Source organism: Chelonoidis abingdonii, chromosome 2, assembly GCF_003597395.2.
Source record: "Chelonoidis abingdonii isolate Lonesome George chromosome 2, CheloAbing_2.0, whole genome shotgun sequence".
NCBI lineage: Eukaryota > Metazoa > Chordata > Testudines > Testudinidae > Chelonoidis > Chelonoidis abingdonii.
In genome coordinates this window covers 4,453,326-4,470,442 of record NC_133770.1, presented here as the reverse complement: position 1 = coordinate 4,470,442, position 17,117 = coordinate 4,453,326, and the positions used below count along the sequence as shown (strand labels likewise).

Sequence of the window (17,117 nt, the reverse complement as noted above, 5' to 3'; positions counted from 1 at the left end):
ATATTTTGGATATAGCAGTGAAGCATGAGATAGATCTGGAGCAGACAACGCAGGATGGAGATTGGCCAGCCCTGCTGAAGCTATCTGGGCAACAGGAAAGCAGTTCAGCTTTGGGATTGCTCCATCTGCTTCTATCAGTCAAGCCTGAAACAGCTCCCCATTGGTCAAAAATAGTGTGTGGGGGGGGGGGGGGGGCAGAGGAGAGCAATAAATGTAAAATTGCTACTTCAAAGTCTCCTCCCTCTAACCCACCAGTCTCCCCATATCCACAGAGGCCTGAACAGGAGCCAGTCAATGCTTATCCTATATGGGCTTATACAAATGACTATTGTGAGATGTAGTATTTCCCCTCCCTGCCTCTCCAAAACAGTAAGCAAATACTAAAATCAATTTCCTGTTGATATTTTTGCTTTGTTCAGAGAAGTCCAGAACAATTCCCTTCTCTCCCACTTAATTTGTAATCAAAACAAAGTGGAGTCACAGAGCTCACACAACGATTTATTTATGCACAGGACTTACAGAATCATAGAAATGTAGGGCTGGAAGAGACCTCAAAAAGTCATCAAGTCCAGCCCGCTGCACTGTGGCAGGAACAACTAATCCTAGACCATCTCTGGCTGGTGTTCAGTCAACCTTTTATTAAAAACCTTCAATTGTGGGGATTCCAAATGTCCCTTAGAAGCCTATTCCAGACTCTTATAGTTAGAAAGTTTCTCCTCCTATCTAACCTAAATCTCCCTTGTTGCAGATTACACCCATGATTTCTTGTTGTACCTTCGGTGGATATGGAGAACAATGGATCAAAGTCTTCTTTATAGCAGCCTTTAACGTATTTTAAGACTGTTACCAGGTCCCGCCTTAGTTTTCTTTTCTCAAGACTAAACATGCCCAGATTTTTTAGCCTTTTCTCATAGGTCAGGTTTTCTAAACCCTTTATCATTTTTTGTTGCTCTCCTCTGGTCTCTCTCCAATTTGTCCATATCTTTTCTAAAGTGTAGTGCCCAGAATTGGACACAATACTCCAGCTGAGGCTCCATCAGTGCTGAATACAGTAGGACAATTACCTCCTGTATCTTATATATAAGACTCCTGCTAATACAACCCAGAATCATATTTGCTTTTTTTCACAGCTGCATCACATTGTTGACTCCCATTCAATTTTTGATCCATTATAATGCCCAGATACTTTTCAGCAGTACTACCACCTAGCCATTTATTTCCCATGTTGTAGTTGTGCATTCAACTTTTCCTTCCTAAAGTGAAGTACTTTGCACCTGTCTTTACTTATGGTGTATGCTTTGTATCAAATTTATAGACCACATATGCTGGCCCTGGTGGTAGCAGAGCAGGCACCCTGGCCACTTTGGGTCCTGACTAAGACAACTGAAGCAAGTAGTTGGCTACTGTCTGCTTAACAGCAAGATCTTTTTAATAAAAGCATTTCCAGACTGTCCCTGCAGCCTACTGGCAGGCAAGGACTCCCCTCCCATAGCTTTGGCACAGGGTGCCCACTATGAGTCTAGCATCTGTTGGCAATGTCCAGCAACGCAGATGTTCCCCAGCTGCATTAAAAACTGCTCCCTTTTTTAAGGTTTGTTTGACACAGATTATGTTCTGACTCACCATTGCTGAATTAGCAGTGGAAGGGGACTGGCTGGAAGATGGGGCTGGAAGAGTTTCTAGATACAAAGATGGTAGGTGGTGCATCAAAGGACCATGTTTGTGTGTCTGAGAACCAGGAACAAGCAAGCTGTGATTGTCTGTTCCTTTAAGCTGCCTCTCCCCTTTAAACAATGAACCTGTTAATAAAGCACATGAACAGAGAACCCAAGTAAAGCCAGAGTAATTTGTTCATAAGTCATTGCTGCTCCTATCTGTCAGTCCACGAGAACCCAGCTGGTGAATGCAATCTGTATTGTGGAAGAAATGCTAAAATCAAGGAAATGGTGAAAAAAATCTACAAGTCAGAAACCCCAAGTGAAACCATCAGCACTGCACAGAACTGAACATATCACCTGGGAAATTCATCTTTGATGGGTGTTTGCGATGAATATAACTATCAAAAAAAGTAGACTCCCCTCCAGTATGTCCAAAAAGTGGCCACCACGAATCTTCCTCATATGTTGAGCTGATCACATTAGCCCCATGTTTGAATTACTCCCTTTTGTGTATCACAATAATTGAAAAAACACTATTGACCACTATAATTAAGCCCCATAACACTTACTCTGAGGAGGGGAAGTGATATATAAACATCTTTTCACCCCCCACTAAAATGCAGCAGCTGATCAAATTATCTCAACCACAGTACACTGTTTTAGGACAGGAAATGAAGAATACCACCACAGCCAACTGAAACTGCACAGAAAGGGTGATGTGTCCTCTCAAACATGAATCAAAGGAAGTGAATTATTATCAGTGAAAACACTGAATATGCACTGCTGGCAGCAGCAGCATTTGCTATAAGAGAACAGCTCTCTTTGACACCACTGGAGAGAAGCCAAGATTAATCCCTGAGCAGAAGGGACCTAAGACAGAATACTACAGCAGCTATTCTAAAGCACATAGTAAAGCTATGGAAACTGACACAGGATGCAAGACTGATGGAGTTTATATTTAAGTGCAATAGTTTGCCTTCTTTAGTAGGTTCCTTACACCTGGAAAGGTGAGTTACTTCAGTGCTAACAGCCTGATCATCCTCTACTCAATGCCTCTTGAACCAACTATTGGATGGATGACATCTACAGTCTTAGCAAGTAACCTCCTCTCTCAAACAAAAAGACTGAAAACAATGGGTAGGATAATTAACTATTGTTAAGCCAACGTATATAGTGCTTCCCTTTTCATACAGCTGAAGGCACAAAGCTGAATGCACATGGGATGTGCACCAAATGCCAAACACCACACTGCCTGCTGCCGATCTGTATTTTCAGCATAAAGTTCTTTGCTTTAAATGTTCTCTGGTTTGTTCATGATAATTCGTATTAACAACTGCAAAACAAATAAGTATGTCAGGGTCAGCAGCTGTGGGCACCATTATAAGAACTCCATGGACATGTCTGCCTTGCAGGCTGCACACTATGCTTGCAATTTTCTGCAAGTGCTGAGTATAAGAAAATATATTCTTTTAAAAAAACAAATTACAACACCCACCATGGTACATTAAACAAGCCAGGATGCTATAACTGGATTTTAATTCTTTCTAACATGGAATTAGCTTTCAGTCTTGGGTGAGTCTGTCAGCTTTCCTAAGAGCTTAACTTCTACGGATAGTTTTAATATCATGCACTTTAATGGGTGAAAAGAAACAGGAACCTAGAAAAACAGAAAAAAGTACAAGAGAAGACAGTGAAGAGCAACAGTGGCAGCTCTGAACACAACTGAAACAGAAATATTTGGCAGGGATTTGCCAGGCACTCTTGGCAGGTGGATACACACATGGCTTTGCTTTAGCACACACAAGGATCAAAAAATTTCTCTTCTTTGACTTGCTTGTTAGTTCATTCCCAATCACGCTGTCTGGGTTTCTGCAGTAGCCATTTGGTCATCTAACCAAAAGCAGGCTTTCCACTGAGGCGGTGAGAACTTCTGCAATTTGCAACATGCCAAAGCCAATCACCACCTTACGTTTATGTACTGAGTTTATTGCTATTTTCTACAGAAATGACAGGAACTGTAGGCTACAATGTAGGGTTGCACTTTGGTCACCTGTTAAAACCTACATGTAAGTTTACACCCCATCTCAGCTGAACTTACTGGATGCAGAGAGAGGTGACAAGCCTAGCTTTGGGAAAACGTTGGTTAGATCTTGTGGCTTCTTTCCAAAATGGGACATCTTCAGAGCCTTGAGCTTATGGCTCAATCTGTGCTGCCTGTCATCTCTTAGTAAGGTTTCAAAGTGCAAGTGGAGAGGCTTGTCTGAAAATAAAAACAACAGGTTATTCTAATATACATGAATTCTCTCTCCCCACTCACACCACCAGTGTTGTACAGACATAATTTGTAATTAGCACCTGCCAGTACTGTTAAATTCTATACATAGGAAAGTCACACACGTAGCTAAGCAGTTACAAATCATGCCCCTTTTTAATCTTAGCCCTTTGTCACGGATGTGATACAGAAAGTTCGGCATGAGTGGCCCCAAAATACACCTCTATCCCGATATAACGCTGTTCTCAGGAGCCAAAAAATCTTACCGTGTTATATCAAACTTGCTTTGATCCGCCAGAGCGTGCAGCCCTGCCCCTGCCCAGAGCGCTGCTTTACGGCATTATATCCGAATTCATGTTATATCGGGTCACGTTATAGTGGGGTAAAAGCTGTAAAAGCCTTCCCTTTACAAAGCACCTGGTCAGGACAATTGTGGAATTTGGCATCTTGCCTCAGTGCATTACTTCTCCCACTGTGCTGGTCTAAGCCATTTCCAACTACACTATCGTTTCCTGACACTGGCCTGTCATTGCCTGAAAAGCTTTAGCAAAGGCTTCTCATATTTCATCTCCTACTGTCTCTCTGTTCTTATTGTAAAAAGCAAGTATGACAAGGTACAACAGAAATTAACAAACACGTCTGAAACAGATGCTTTCACCCCTGCACACTGGGGGAAGTATATCCTTCCAGTTGCTTACCCTACCTTTAAGCCCTGTGACAAATATCTTGTCCTTGCAGTTGCCAAAATCTGTTGCAAAGGAAGAACAGTTACTCTACAGTAATTGTGGTTCTTCAAGATGTGGAATACATGTGGAGAACAAGTGTGCCTCATATAAGATAGATTCTTTTGGTGTTTGCTGGGGCTACACCTGTGCCCTAGATACCCTCTCACTCTCTGCAACCAAGGGCATAAAGGAATGAGGGCTGTCACTATCACCCTTCAGTTGCTTCCTAAATCAGAATCTAGGTGGTACAGGACTCCACAGTAGTGGGGAAGAAGGGCAGGGAAGGTTGTGGAATGTGTGTGAACAATACATCTTGAAGAACCACAGTTGTTAACTAAGTAACCATTCTTTTTGTGATTGTCCATGTGTATTCATCTGGTAACACACAAGTCTGTCCAGGAGGTGGATGCTCAGAGTCTGCTGAAAGTGAGTAAGACAACTCTGCTAAAGTGGGTGTCTGATCTGGAGCTCTCCAACAAGCAGTGCTGGAGTTCAGTTCACACCCTCACCCAGCTGGGTGATCTACAAATCTGAGATTGGAATCCCCCTTAGAAGAAAAAGTGCAGATGATGCCTGAGCTATGGTGGCATGGGCCATAATCTGTGAAAGTCGATTCAAGCGAGCTATTGCGCAGGATGCCCTGATATATTCAGAAAGCCACAAAAATAATCTTTCAATGATGCTGATGCTTCATCCTGTCAGAAAAGGCCAGGAACAATCTCTTGAGAATTCCTGAATGATCTTGTCCTAGTTACAGCAGAAAAGAATTCTGAGCACATATAAGGAAGGCTACAATTTTGTCACGGATGTCATGGAAGTCATGGAATCTGTGACTTCCACCCCAGTGGCTGGGAGCTGCAGGCTTCCCCCACCTCCTGAAGCAGCCAGGAGCTGAAAGATATCCCTGGTGCCTGAGGCAGCTGGCCCCCAAGCTCCCAACCGCCATGCACATCAGGGGTTCCCCACAGCTCCCTGCTGCTGCAGGCATGGGGAACCCATGCAGCCCCCGTCCACCACAGGGAGGCATGGGGACCCCTCACAGCTCCCCTTCATCAAGGGGGGGTTGGGGGACCCTGGAGCTCTAAGCACCCACTGGTGGTACGGGCCCCAGAGCTCCTAGCCGCAGCTGCCCAGTTCCTTCCCATTTTATCATGGATATTTTTAGTAGAAGTCAGGGACAGGTCACGGGCTTCCGTGAGTTTTTATTGCCTGTGACCTGTCTGTGACACTTACTAAAAATATCCATGACAAAATCTTAGCCTTACATATAAGGTGTGAAGTTTGGCTTCCCCTTGACTACTACAAGGCTTGGAAAAAACTGGCAGGTGGATCGCTTGATTCAGGTGAAGGTCCGAGACAGCCTTGGGCAGGAACTTGGATGTCACCTTATCCTTATCGCATAATGTATATGCCATGGAGGCCTGGATTTCCCTTATTCTCTAGGCTGTGGTTCTAACCATCAAGGTGGTCTTCATAGACAAGTGATATAAAGAAAAGGTTGCTAGATGTTCAAAGGGAGGACCCCCATTAACCATGCTCCATGCAAAGCTAGCTGAGATCAGTGTAAATTTGGCAAACTGTCAAGTAGGTCCAGGAGGTCACATGTCTTAAGAGCATGAGATATGCTGACTGATGCTGCCAGGTAAGCCTGGCATTGATTAAGGTTCAGCATGGAGAGGAATCTGTCCTGTGGCAAGTAGGTTTTTACCACTGGTGAGGCATTATTTGACTCCATGAATGCTATATGTTTTGAGTGAGGTAGAAATGGATTTCTCCCTTTTGACTCTGAGACCTAACAGGGCAAAGAGTTGCAGTGTTACTTGAATGGAATTGCTCACTTGTTGAGGAGATCATCTTCTGGTAACCAGGTGTTAAGGTCTCTGTAGATTTGCACTCCTTGTATCCTTAGATATGCTGCCATAACTCTGAGGCACTTGGTCAATACTCTGGGAGCTGCGGAGAGGCCAAAAGAAAGCACCCTGTATTGATAATGCAACTTTTCCACAAAGAACGTGAGGTATTTTCTGAGGGTCTGGTTGAATAGCTGTATGGAAATAGATATCCTGTAAGCTGAGAGCCAAAAGCTAGTCCTGAGGATCTAGGGTAGGAACTAAGGAAACTAGGGTTAACATCCTGAACTTGATGTGACAGATAAATGTATTGAGTTGTTGGAGATCTAGGACTGAGCACCAACCTCCATTCTTCACTGGTATTAGGAAACAAAAGTGAATAAATCTCTCTGGCCTGGAATTCTACAGGCTCTCCTTCCATTGCTCAGAGCTATAGAAAAATTTATTCCATTGAACAGTATCTCATGAGAGGGGTCCCTGAAGAGAGACAGGGAAATGGGGCAGGGGGAGACAAACTGTATAGCACACCCCATGACCACAATTTCTAGGATCTACTGGTTTCTAGGTTCCCGACCTCCCAAAAGCAAAACAAATGGTTCCCAGAAGGGTAGGGGAGGGATGGGACAAATGCAATACAAATCCTGTGGCTCTGTATTGGGTTTACAAAGCCCATACTAAGCATAGACAGATGGGAGAGGAGAGTCTTCCCTGCTTAGAGGCAACCAGGCTGACTACACCCCAGCACAGCTGCTGGACCTGTCAATCCTGGAGACATGCACCCAGAGCTGAGACCAGTAAGATAAGGTATAAAGGAAGGAAGAGCAAGAGATGGGGAGGCAGAAAGGCCTGGGATAGCTGACAAGAGGTTGATGCAGAGTGTATGGCAGGGGAGTAAGGAGCAGAGCATCTCCATCTCTGGAACTTCTGTATTTTCCTTGGGGGCTTTGTTTATCTCAGCTGGCGTGGGGGGTTTAGACATCTGTTCTTGGTGCTTCGGTGCCAAAACATCGGTATAGTGAGTGGCATGAGCAGGCTCTTCAAGCTGTGCCAAGTTTGTTCAGTGACCTGTCTGGGCCAAGCTGTCAGCAGGACCCGATCCAGACCTTGAACTGCCTCCTGGTTTGGACTGGTCTGGGTCAGCAAGGGAAATCCACGTCTTCAATCACTCAGAGCAGTGCTCCTTACTCTCTCAGAAAATTGTGTTGAGGAGGGTTTGGAGGCTCTCACAGACTTTGTAATCAACAAGCAGAACTTTCTCGAAGCTCTGGGTGGACCCATGGGTTACTAGCCTGGTCATTTCTTCACCTCAGGTTTGGAATATGCCTTCATGGACATCTTCAGAACAAACCACTTTTAGGTGGGATTCCCTTGCTTTTGGTGTCCTCTTTGAAAAAGAGCAACATGCGGTGCATTTTTCTGGAATATGCACTTCAGTGAAACAGAAGTCTTTTTGAGTGTCTGTCACCATATGGATAGCTGCCTTACAGATGGACAGGATTTAAATCCTGGAAATTTGATTCTGCCATGTCCAGGGCACGGTGTTGGGAGCACCCCCAAAGTTAAAGACCTTCTTTCTTCTCTTTGGCCAGAGGGCTTAAACTATGTTAGCTTAATTATATTAAGGAACACTAAACTAAAAACTAGAGCAGCGGTTCTAAAACTGTGGGTCAGCCAGGGCTGGGTTAGACTTGCTGGGGCCCAGGACTGAAGCCCTTTGGCTTCAGCTTTGCCCCCTGCCCTTCCCCTCCCGCCTGGAGCAGAGGGGCTTCAGCTTCCCCCTCCCCACCCTGGGGGGCAGTGGGGCTTAGGCAGGCTCAGGCTTCTGTCCTCCTTCCTGCCCAAAGATGCAAACACTGCCAGGGATGCTGTCTCTGCCTCAGATGGAACTGAAGGATGGTTGTGACTGCCCTAACCTTTAAGCCCTTGGCTACCAGGAGCAACAGGGCATTCAGGACACAGAGGCAACCCAAACACACGCAGAATCCGGTCTCAGGCAAAAAGGCACCAGAACAGAATATATGTGGACAATCACTTGAAGAAAAATTCTAAATTTCCTCCAAAACAGAGTGTCTTGTTTTCCCTTCTCAGCTGTAAGAGTCCCCTCTTCCCAGTTTTTCCTTCACAGGCATCAGTCCTTATATAACCACTTATGTGGTGAAACCTACTCAAGTCTCCATTCCAAGAGCCCAGTCCTGACCTAACTTTGAATACACCCAGTTTCCAGATGTCCACTGTCCCAAAAGTTAAATTTTAAACAATAGTAAATATACTAGAAAAAGTCTAATAAGGTACGTGAAATCAAACAATTTCTGAGCCTCCAACAAAATTTAGCTGACTGTCACCGGCGGGAACCAAACCAATCACATATTACTTAGAATTCAGAGGTGAGGCCTCATCTATGATAACCCCTAGGGGGAAGCTTTTCATCAACTCTGGAAAAAATAGATTTTCTCTTCAAATACATTTTGGGGAGAGTGCTGCCTAAAAACCAGCAATGAAATGACTTTTAGGGCTAGTCTACACCGGCAGCGCTTTAATGTGGCTTATAAAGTCATGGCAGAGCTCTAAAAAACCAAACCACCATGAGAGACGTCGCTACCAGAGGAGCTGGTGCACTGTTTACGCTGGTGCTTTACAGCGCTGAAACTTGCTGCACTCAGGGAGGTGTTTTTTCACACCCAAGCGAGAAAGTTGCAGCGCTGTAAACTGCCAATGTGGACAAGCCCTTAGTCATTTTTGAGTAGATTTCCTGTTAATAATCCCTCCTACCATTTGTTTCCTTCCACATTGTTCTTTTGTGCCTGTATGCTAAGTAGTTTAGTGTTACTCAAAAGGGGGTGAGACTGTCCTATGCTGGTTTGTTGTTGCAGCCCATGGACACAGGGTTAGACTTGTAGAACTTAACTTATTTTTTAAATACAAAAATAGCAGCAGACTTTACTAACAGACACAAGAAAAAAAGATTAGGTTAAGATTTGGTCCGGCTTTCCAAGTTCCCCTTTTAAAGACCCTATTCCTTCCCTGGAAAGAATCTGGGAGTTCTTCCATAGAAAATGAAGCAGTAACAAAAAGATTTTTCTTTCCAAGAGGGATACTCAAGAGAGGGCTGCAGTGGCACTGTCAAGAGCTCATCTATTTAAACATTAAACAGAGTAAAAAGAGCAGTACCCTTCTATTCAGAGCATGGTATGCTGGGACCTGTAGTCTCCACGGGCTGTATCTCTGTATTAAAAATAAGGGGAATTAGGGTCACGCTGCAGAACTTTGTGGATAGCTTCTGATGATTCCTTGCATATACACTACCCTAAAATTCAGTTTAGTGTATTTTAAACATTATTGCCTGTAAGTGGAAGGAGGAGCAGGACACCTGCAGAATACATGTTCTTAGTATAAAATAAAGGACCTTAATCTACTCACCATGAGAGAATGACAGTATGGGATGGAAGCCAGAATCCAGCAGTGCTATACGCTCTTCTAAGGACATAGTGTCTGGGTCTATGGCCTGAATAGAGGTTTTACAACCACACAGGATACAAGTGCTGGGCCGTTCACAGCTACACTTCATGGTGAGAGGTTTCTGCGGCTAGTAGAAGGGAAAATAAAAAGATCAACCATCTAAAAAGGGAAAAATCACCAGTGTTTTCTTCAATTTAAGAAGGGATGCTGATATGCAGATTCAGTGTTTCCAGGGTCTGATTTCTACAGACAAACTACGTTTCATGCCCTAACCAAAAAAACAGACAAAAATGTTCAAAAAGGAAATATTTAGATAACTTTTGAAAGACAGGCATAACAATGGTCTTGTGGAATGGATCATCTCCAGTGAACCAAACACAGAGTAAACCAAACAGACACACAGGTCCCAGTGCCCACTCAGCATCAGTAACAACATGTATGCAGGGCACAGCAAGGAATACAATCACCTCTTTGCTCCGGGATTCCACCTCTTGTCCTTTGAAAAAATATTTTTCACTAGTACAAGACTACAGTTCTCCTTGCAGCTGAACATAAAATTGAATTACTATGGTATCTGGTCATTATACTTAGGCCTATAACACGAACATATGGTGCTATTTTAAAGGGACAATTCAAAGAAACGTTTAACATTTCCAGTGAGTATAGCTTGTTTCTTGTATCATATAATTTTCTTCCATTGACAATATTTGATGTACTTGATGCCTCTTCCTCTGATAATATGTTATGCTCTGCAAGCTGAGTCAATCAAAAGAGGGAGCATTAACAACTTTTTGTCCATAGCTGCCTCTCTTATTACACTGGTAAACAAGATTGAGCCATGTTGTATTTGTGCTAACAAATGCCAAGGACAAAGACTAGAAGGAAAAGAAATTTAGTTTTCATGCTTCAAGATTATTCCAAGAAACAGAAATTAAATTACGTACAGAGAAAGGGGCAACAAGATCATCAAATCAGTCTCATCAATGTGAGAAAACTGGATATTTTCAAGAAATCTCTTATACTGAGCTGGAAACATCAAAATAAAGAATAAGATGTTTGTAACGTAAACACTCTAAGCTAAAGATAGGTGGTGGGAAATAGAAATTATGTCAGTGCAGAAACTAAAACCACAGTTAGGCTGTCACCGCTCACAAAGGCACGGTCTGAGCACATGACTGGGATTCAGGTACTCTGGCTTGAACCCCAGCTCTTGACAATTTCCCTGTGACCTTGGGCAAATTCATTTCTATGCCTTGGTTTCACCATTTGTAAAATTATAGAATCATAGAAGATTGGGGTTGGAAGAGACCTCAGGAGGTCGTCTAGTCCAACCCCCTGCTCAAAGCAGGACCAATTCCCAACTAAATTATCCAACTAAATCAACAAAATGAGAATATCTACTCTCAGAGGGACGTTTACAATGCAGTTGGAGATCCTGGGAGGGAAGGGGGTACTCCATTGTGTTTATACTGAATAAAAAAAATGCAGGATAAATAGTATTTTAGCAGACATGTGGCTAAACTCACTGAAAGTTTGCACTTACCTTCTTGCTAAGGAGAGACACAGCGTTAGCTCGGACCAGCTTGCGTTTCTTGTATCTGCAAATGGGGCGGATTCTAGCTGCAACACAGCTGTTGTCTGGTACAGAGGGTACAGTAGCCAGGCTATCCAGTCGTTTCTGTTTGAGAATCTCTTCAGCTTCCAAACTGGCCAGAGAAATGCTGTTGGAGTGGCTTGTGTGAAAACTGCAACCAAATAAAACAGTGAGCCTCACTCAGAACAAGAGAGGCAAAAGTTAATACTGCACTGTGATGGCTGTACTGACTGATAACCTCCAGGTATTTTCTTAGGCAGCTAATGATTTTTATCAGTTTGGGGTTTACACTACAGCTGTGCTCCTTGTTAACTTAGGTTCTAATAATTATTTAGGTGGGAAACATGCTCATCTGCTTATGAATCTAGCTGGAAATAAATACTGAAGGTCAAAAATCATAGAAATGTAGGACTGGAAGAAACCTCGAGAAATTAAGTCCAGCCTTCTGCACTGTGACAGAACCAAGTAAACCTAGATCATCCCTGACAAGCCTAAGTCCAACTTGTTTTTAAATGCTTCCAGTGATGGGGACTCCATGACCGCCCATTTCCACAGCTTAACTACCCGTAGGGTACGTCTACACTACCGCCGGACTGATGGGTAGTGATCTATAAGGGATTCATTTATCGCATCTAGTGTAGACGTGATAAAACTGATCCCCGATCACTCTGCCATTGACTCTGGAACTCCACCGTGGTGAGAGGCGGAAGCGGAGGTGATGGGGGAGCAGCAGTGGATGACTCGCCGCCGTCCTCATGGCCAGGTAAATCGACATAAGATACACTGACTTCAGCTATGCTATTCGCGTAGCTGAAGTTGCGTATCTTAGTAAGTTTTGCCTGATATCTAACCTAAATCTACCTTGCTGCAGATTAAGCCCATTATGTCTTGTCCTACCTGCAGTGGACATGGAGAACAATTGATCACTGTCTGCTTTGTAAAAGTCCTTAATATACTGGAAGACTTATCAAGTTGCCCCTCAGTCTTCTTTTCTCGAGACTAAACATGCCCAGTTTTTCAAACCCTTCCTCACAGGTCAGGTTTTCTAAACCGTATCATTTTTGTTGCTCTGCACTCTTTCCAATTTGTCCACACCCTTTGTAACTGTAGTGCCCAAAATTGGACACAATACTCCAGTTGGGGCCTCACCAGCGCCAAGTGTAGCAGAACAATTAGAATCACAGAACTGGAACGGACCTCGAGAGGTCATCTAGTCCAGTCCCCTGCACTCAAGGCAGGACTAAGTATTATCTAGACCATCCCTGACAGGTGTTTGTCCAACCTGCTCTTAAAAATCCCTAATGATGGAGATTCCACAACCTCCCTAAGCAATTTATTCCAGTGCTTAACCACCCTGACAGTTAGGAGGTTTCTCTTAATGTCCAACCTAAACTGCCTTTGCTGCAATTTAAACCCATTCCTTCTTGTCCTATCCTCAGAGGTTAAGAACAATTTTTCTCCCTCTTCCTTGTAACAACCTTTTATGTACTTGAAAACTGTTATGTCCCCTCTCAGTCTTCTCTTCTCCAGACTAAACAAACCCAATTTTTTCAGTCTTCCCTCATAGATCATGTTTTCTAGACCGTTAATCATTTTTGTTGCTCTTCTTTGGACTTTCTCCAGTTTGGCCACATCTTTCCTGAAATGTGATGCCCAGAACTGGACACAGTACTCCAGTTGAGGCCTAATCAGCATCGAGTAGAGCAGAAGAATTACTTCTTGTGTCTTGGTTACAATATTCCTGCTAAATACATCCCAGAATGATGATTGATTTTTTTTTTTTTGGCAAGTGTTACACTGTTGTCTCATATGTAGCTTGTGATCCACAATTATCTCCCATGTCTTACATACACCCTGCCTGTCCAAGGCCTGGCACTTGTTCAAGTTTTTCATAGGAATCACCTTGAAAAGTGTGATCTCACATCACTCTGAGGGCACACTGAGGAGGAGATATCAGGAACCATGTGTCTTGAACTCAGGGCCACAGGTCCTCTTAGGAGCCAGTAAATTCCAGCCTGCCAACCAGTGACCTTAATAGTTATATTTGTATCAACTGCTAAAATTTGCAATTTTCATGTCTAAGGCAGTTGAGGTTTCTATTATTAATGGCATGCATCTCCCCCTTTAACAGAGTGGGCTTTTACAGTCAGTGGTTTCATTTGTTCTTAGATAATCAATCTAAAGCCAGGAGTTAGTGAGGGGCTGTTCTCTCTCTTTCTTTTGTAAATAAAAGACCAGAGAGAAATGGGAAGAATTTTCCTTTTCTGTTCTCCCTAGGAACTGTACAGCTGTGTTTCAACATGAATCTAGCAACCTGGCACTTTAAAGTGCTCTCTCCCCCGAAAAGTGACTCTGTAAAAATGGCATCTTCTTACTTAAAAGGCCTGCTCTCTCTTTGCTCATTTGGACGAACATAAGCTTTTTATCAGTAATTACTCCTGTTAGCCCTGTAGGACCCATGTAGCTATGGAAGCTAGATTCTTTTCTGGCTTGCGTATTATCAAAAAAATTGTTAAAAGCACCATGTCTACTGTTGATGTGTGATTCAGAAAGAATCCAGTTAATTTTTTAGACTTCATGTTGTGGTCACACGACTGGCTATTAGAAACAGCATCACTGAGACACAAACATGGATCCCCATTATGCTATTTTTACAGAACTGCACTATACATGTTTTCAACAAATAAAAGTTGCAACTTTACAAATGAAAACTTGATCTTTCCAAGCCTACATCCAGTCATTTCAGGTTTCACAATTATCAGACACATATTAATTATATTCGCTAGACAGCAGGATGCACTTAAAGCCTTTACTTTGCTCAACTGCTTTATTTAATTGCCCTGTACATGCCAGGAAGTTGGGCAATCTCCCTTTCACTCCAAAGGTTAAATAGTAATTTGACTGTGAGAAAAGGTTCCATGGAGTATTAGAAATCTAATACTAATTCTCCATCAATATTAAGACAGAACTACGTTACCTATGAACAGGCTATCATATGCTCATCCATGATTCACCATGACTATACAGCAGTCTTTTTTCTGACATGGCCCTGTGTCAGCTGTTGCTGGCGTATGCACACCTACCATGCTACATAGCTGTGTGTGTACCCATACATTCTGAGAACATCTGAGCAGCCATCCCATGCTGACTGAGGGAGTGGATTGTGGGTTTTTTTCCCCTTCATGCAATGCACTTTGGAATGTCTTCACATATCCAGGAGAGAGGAGAATTGACTTCCTAGGTTATGCAAACAGTCCTATCTACGCTACAGAACACCATTCACTTAAGGATGTTACAGACTGACTCAATATCAAAGCCAGAACACAATACAGCCACTAATTTAGGAACTACATGTTAATGTTATGTGAAGGGACGGTATTTAAATGAACTCTTATAGAGGCTGGTCACAAACTCAAACTCCATTGTGACAACAAGATCCAAGTCCTTCTGTGACCTGATGATTCTTTCACTTTGTACTGCTTTGCAACTTTGTCCCCACTCACAGCTCTGCTGTGCTGCAAAAGACCTGTCTGTCTGTTGGACAGGACCCCCTCCAGAGCATGGCAACTGTTGCTCAGCCAGCAAGAAAGATTGTTGAATCAGAGGTTCACCTCACTTTCTGAAGGTAAGCATGCTGCCTCAATTCTTCCATGTCCCCACCAACCCAGGGAGAGGGGGAAAAAAGACTAGAATGTCACAAAGTGAACCTAAGTCTTCACTGGAGCAATGCATAGCGCTACTAAGCTTATCTTCCTTGTCAAAGAAATGGCTTACTCATGATTATCTTTTTACTTCTCTGCGCTGCTTTAAACATACACAACAAGAATGAGCTTTTTAAGTTAATTTATTAGTAGCACAGTATTCCACATCAACTGAACAGACTGTGTTAAGACAGTATAATTTTATCTCGCAACTTCACAATGAACTGTTTATTGCCATAAAAACAATCTTACATTCTTGCTGTGAATTTTGAAGTTGGGAACCCAAACTGATTTTCTTAGGAAATGAGCCAAGGATAAACATATAAGAGAAATTATGATTGATATATATTCAGCTGATCAGATAATACTGCCAGCTATCAGTGTCACTTGTGAACCTCAATTCACATAACTCCTTTAAAATTTATGTTCAACTGTTCCAACTCTTGCACATTTATTAATGTCTCTGGCTCAATAGTAGCGGAGATTTTGGCCCTGAATGTCCTTTTTATATTACATTTTATCATGGTATCTCAAAACACTTTAGCTAAAAACACACCTTAGAGGATTCATATTACTCCTGTTTTACTGAGGAAGCAAAAAATACATTAAATAACTGGATTAGAGTCACGGCAAGGAGAAAAGGCTGTTTTGGAAAAGCTGAATGAATTCTTTGCATTGGTCTTTACTGCAGAGGATGTGAGGGAGATTTCCACACCTGAGCCATTCTTTTTCGGTGACGGATCTAAAGAACTGCCCCAGATTGAAGTGCCAATAGAGCAGGTTTTGGAACAAACTGATACATTAAACAGTAATGAATTACCAGGACCAGATAGTATTCACTGAAGAGTTAACTGTGGTATGTAACCGACTGCTTAAATCAGCCTTGTACCAGGTGACTGGAGGATAGCTAACGTGACACCAATTTTAAATAAAAGGCTCTAGAGGTGGTCCTGGCAGTTAACGGGTGGATAAGCCTAACATCAGTACCAAGCAAACTGGTGGCAACAACAGTAAAGAATAGAATTATCAGAGACATAGATGAACATGATATGTTGGGGAATAATCAACATGGTTTTTATAAAGGGAAATCATTCCTCACTAATCTATTACAATTCTTTGAGCGTCTCTACAAACATGCGGCCAAAGTGATCCAGTGGTTCACTTTCAGAAACCCTTTGACAAGGTCCCTCACCAAAGGTTCTTACACAGAGTAAGGAGTCACGGGATAAGAGTGAATGTCCTCTCATGGATCAGTAACTAATTAACAGACAGAAAATGAAGGGTAGAAATAAATGGTCAGTTTTCACAATGAAAAGTGGTAAATATCAGGGTCTCCAAGGATCTGTTGAGACCAGTTCTTTCCAACATGTTCATAAATTATCTGGAAAAAGGGGCAAACACTGGAGGTGACAAAGTTTGCAGATGATGGAGAATGACTCAGGATTCATAGACTCTAGGACTGGAAGGGATCTCGAGAGGTCATTGAGTCCAGTCCCCTGCCCTCATGGCAGGACCAAATACTGTCTAGACCAGTGGTCCCCAACCTTTTTGTCTGGTGGGAGCCAGCCGAAGGACCACAGCGGCGGCGGAGCACCCACTGAAATCCCACGGCGGTTACGCCTCTCGATGACGTCGCTTGTCAATGGCAAGTGGCATCAGCGAGAGGCGTTCTCGTCACGGCATTTCGGCAGGTGCTCTCCCAGGGGCCAGGACATGGGTGTATTAAGATGTGCCCGTGGGCACCGTGTTGGGGACCACTGGTCTAGACCATCCCAGATAGACATTTATCTAACCTACTCTTAAATATCTCCAGAGATGGAGATTCCACAACCTCTCTAGGCAATTTATTGCAGTGTTTAAC

The 17,117-nt window shown here is 43.0% G+C and overlaps 1 protein-coding gene across 6 annotated transcripts in view; it reads right to left on the bottom strand.

Moving 5' to 3' along the window:
- LOC116828831 (KAT8 regulatory NSL complex subunit 1-like) overlaps nucleotides 1-17,117 on the bottom strand; it is a 156,603-nt gene that overhangs the window by 33,805 nt on the left and 105,681 nt on the right. For all 6 annotated transcript variants that reach the window (XM_075062132.1, XM_075062134.1, XM_075062130.1 and 3 more), the window contains 4 exons: nucleotides 11,505-11,706; nucleotides 9,923-10,088; nucleotides 3,757-3,918; nucleotides 1,624-1,799 (listed from right to left, as the gene is read on the bottom strand). In XM_075062132.1, coding sequence (XP_074918233.1) covers nucleotides 1,624-1,799; nucleotides 3,757-3,918; nucleotides 9,923-10,088; nucleotides 11,505-11,706 — 706 coding nt within the window. The remainder of the gene's footprint in view (nucleotides 1-1,623; nucleotides 1,800-3,756; nucleotides 3,919-9,922; nucleotides 10,089-11,504; nucleotides 11,707-17,117) is intronic.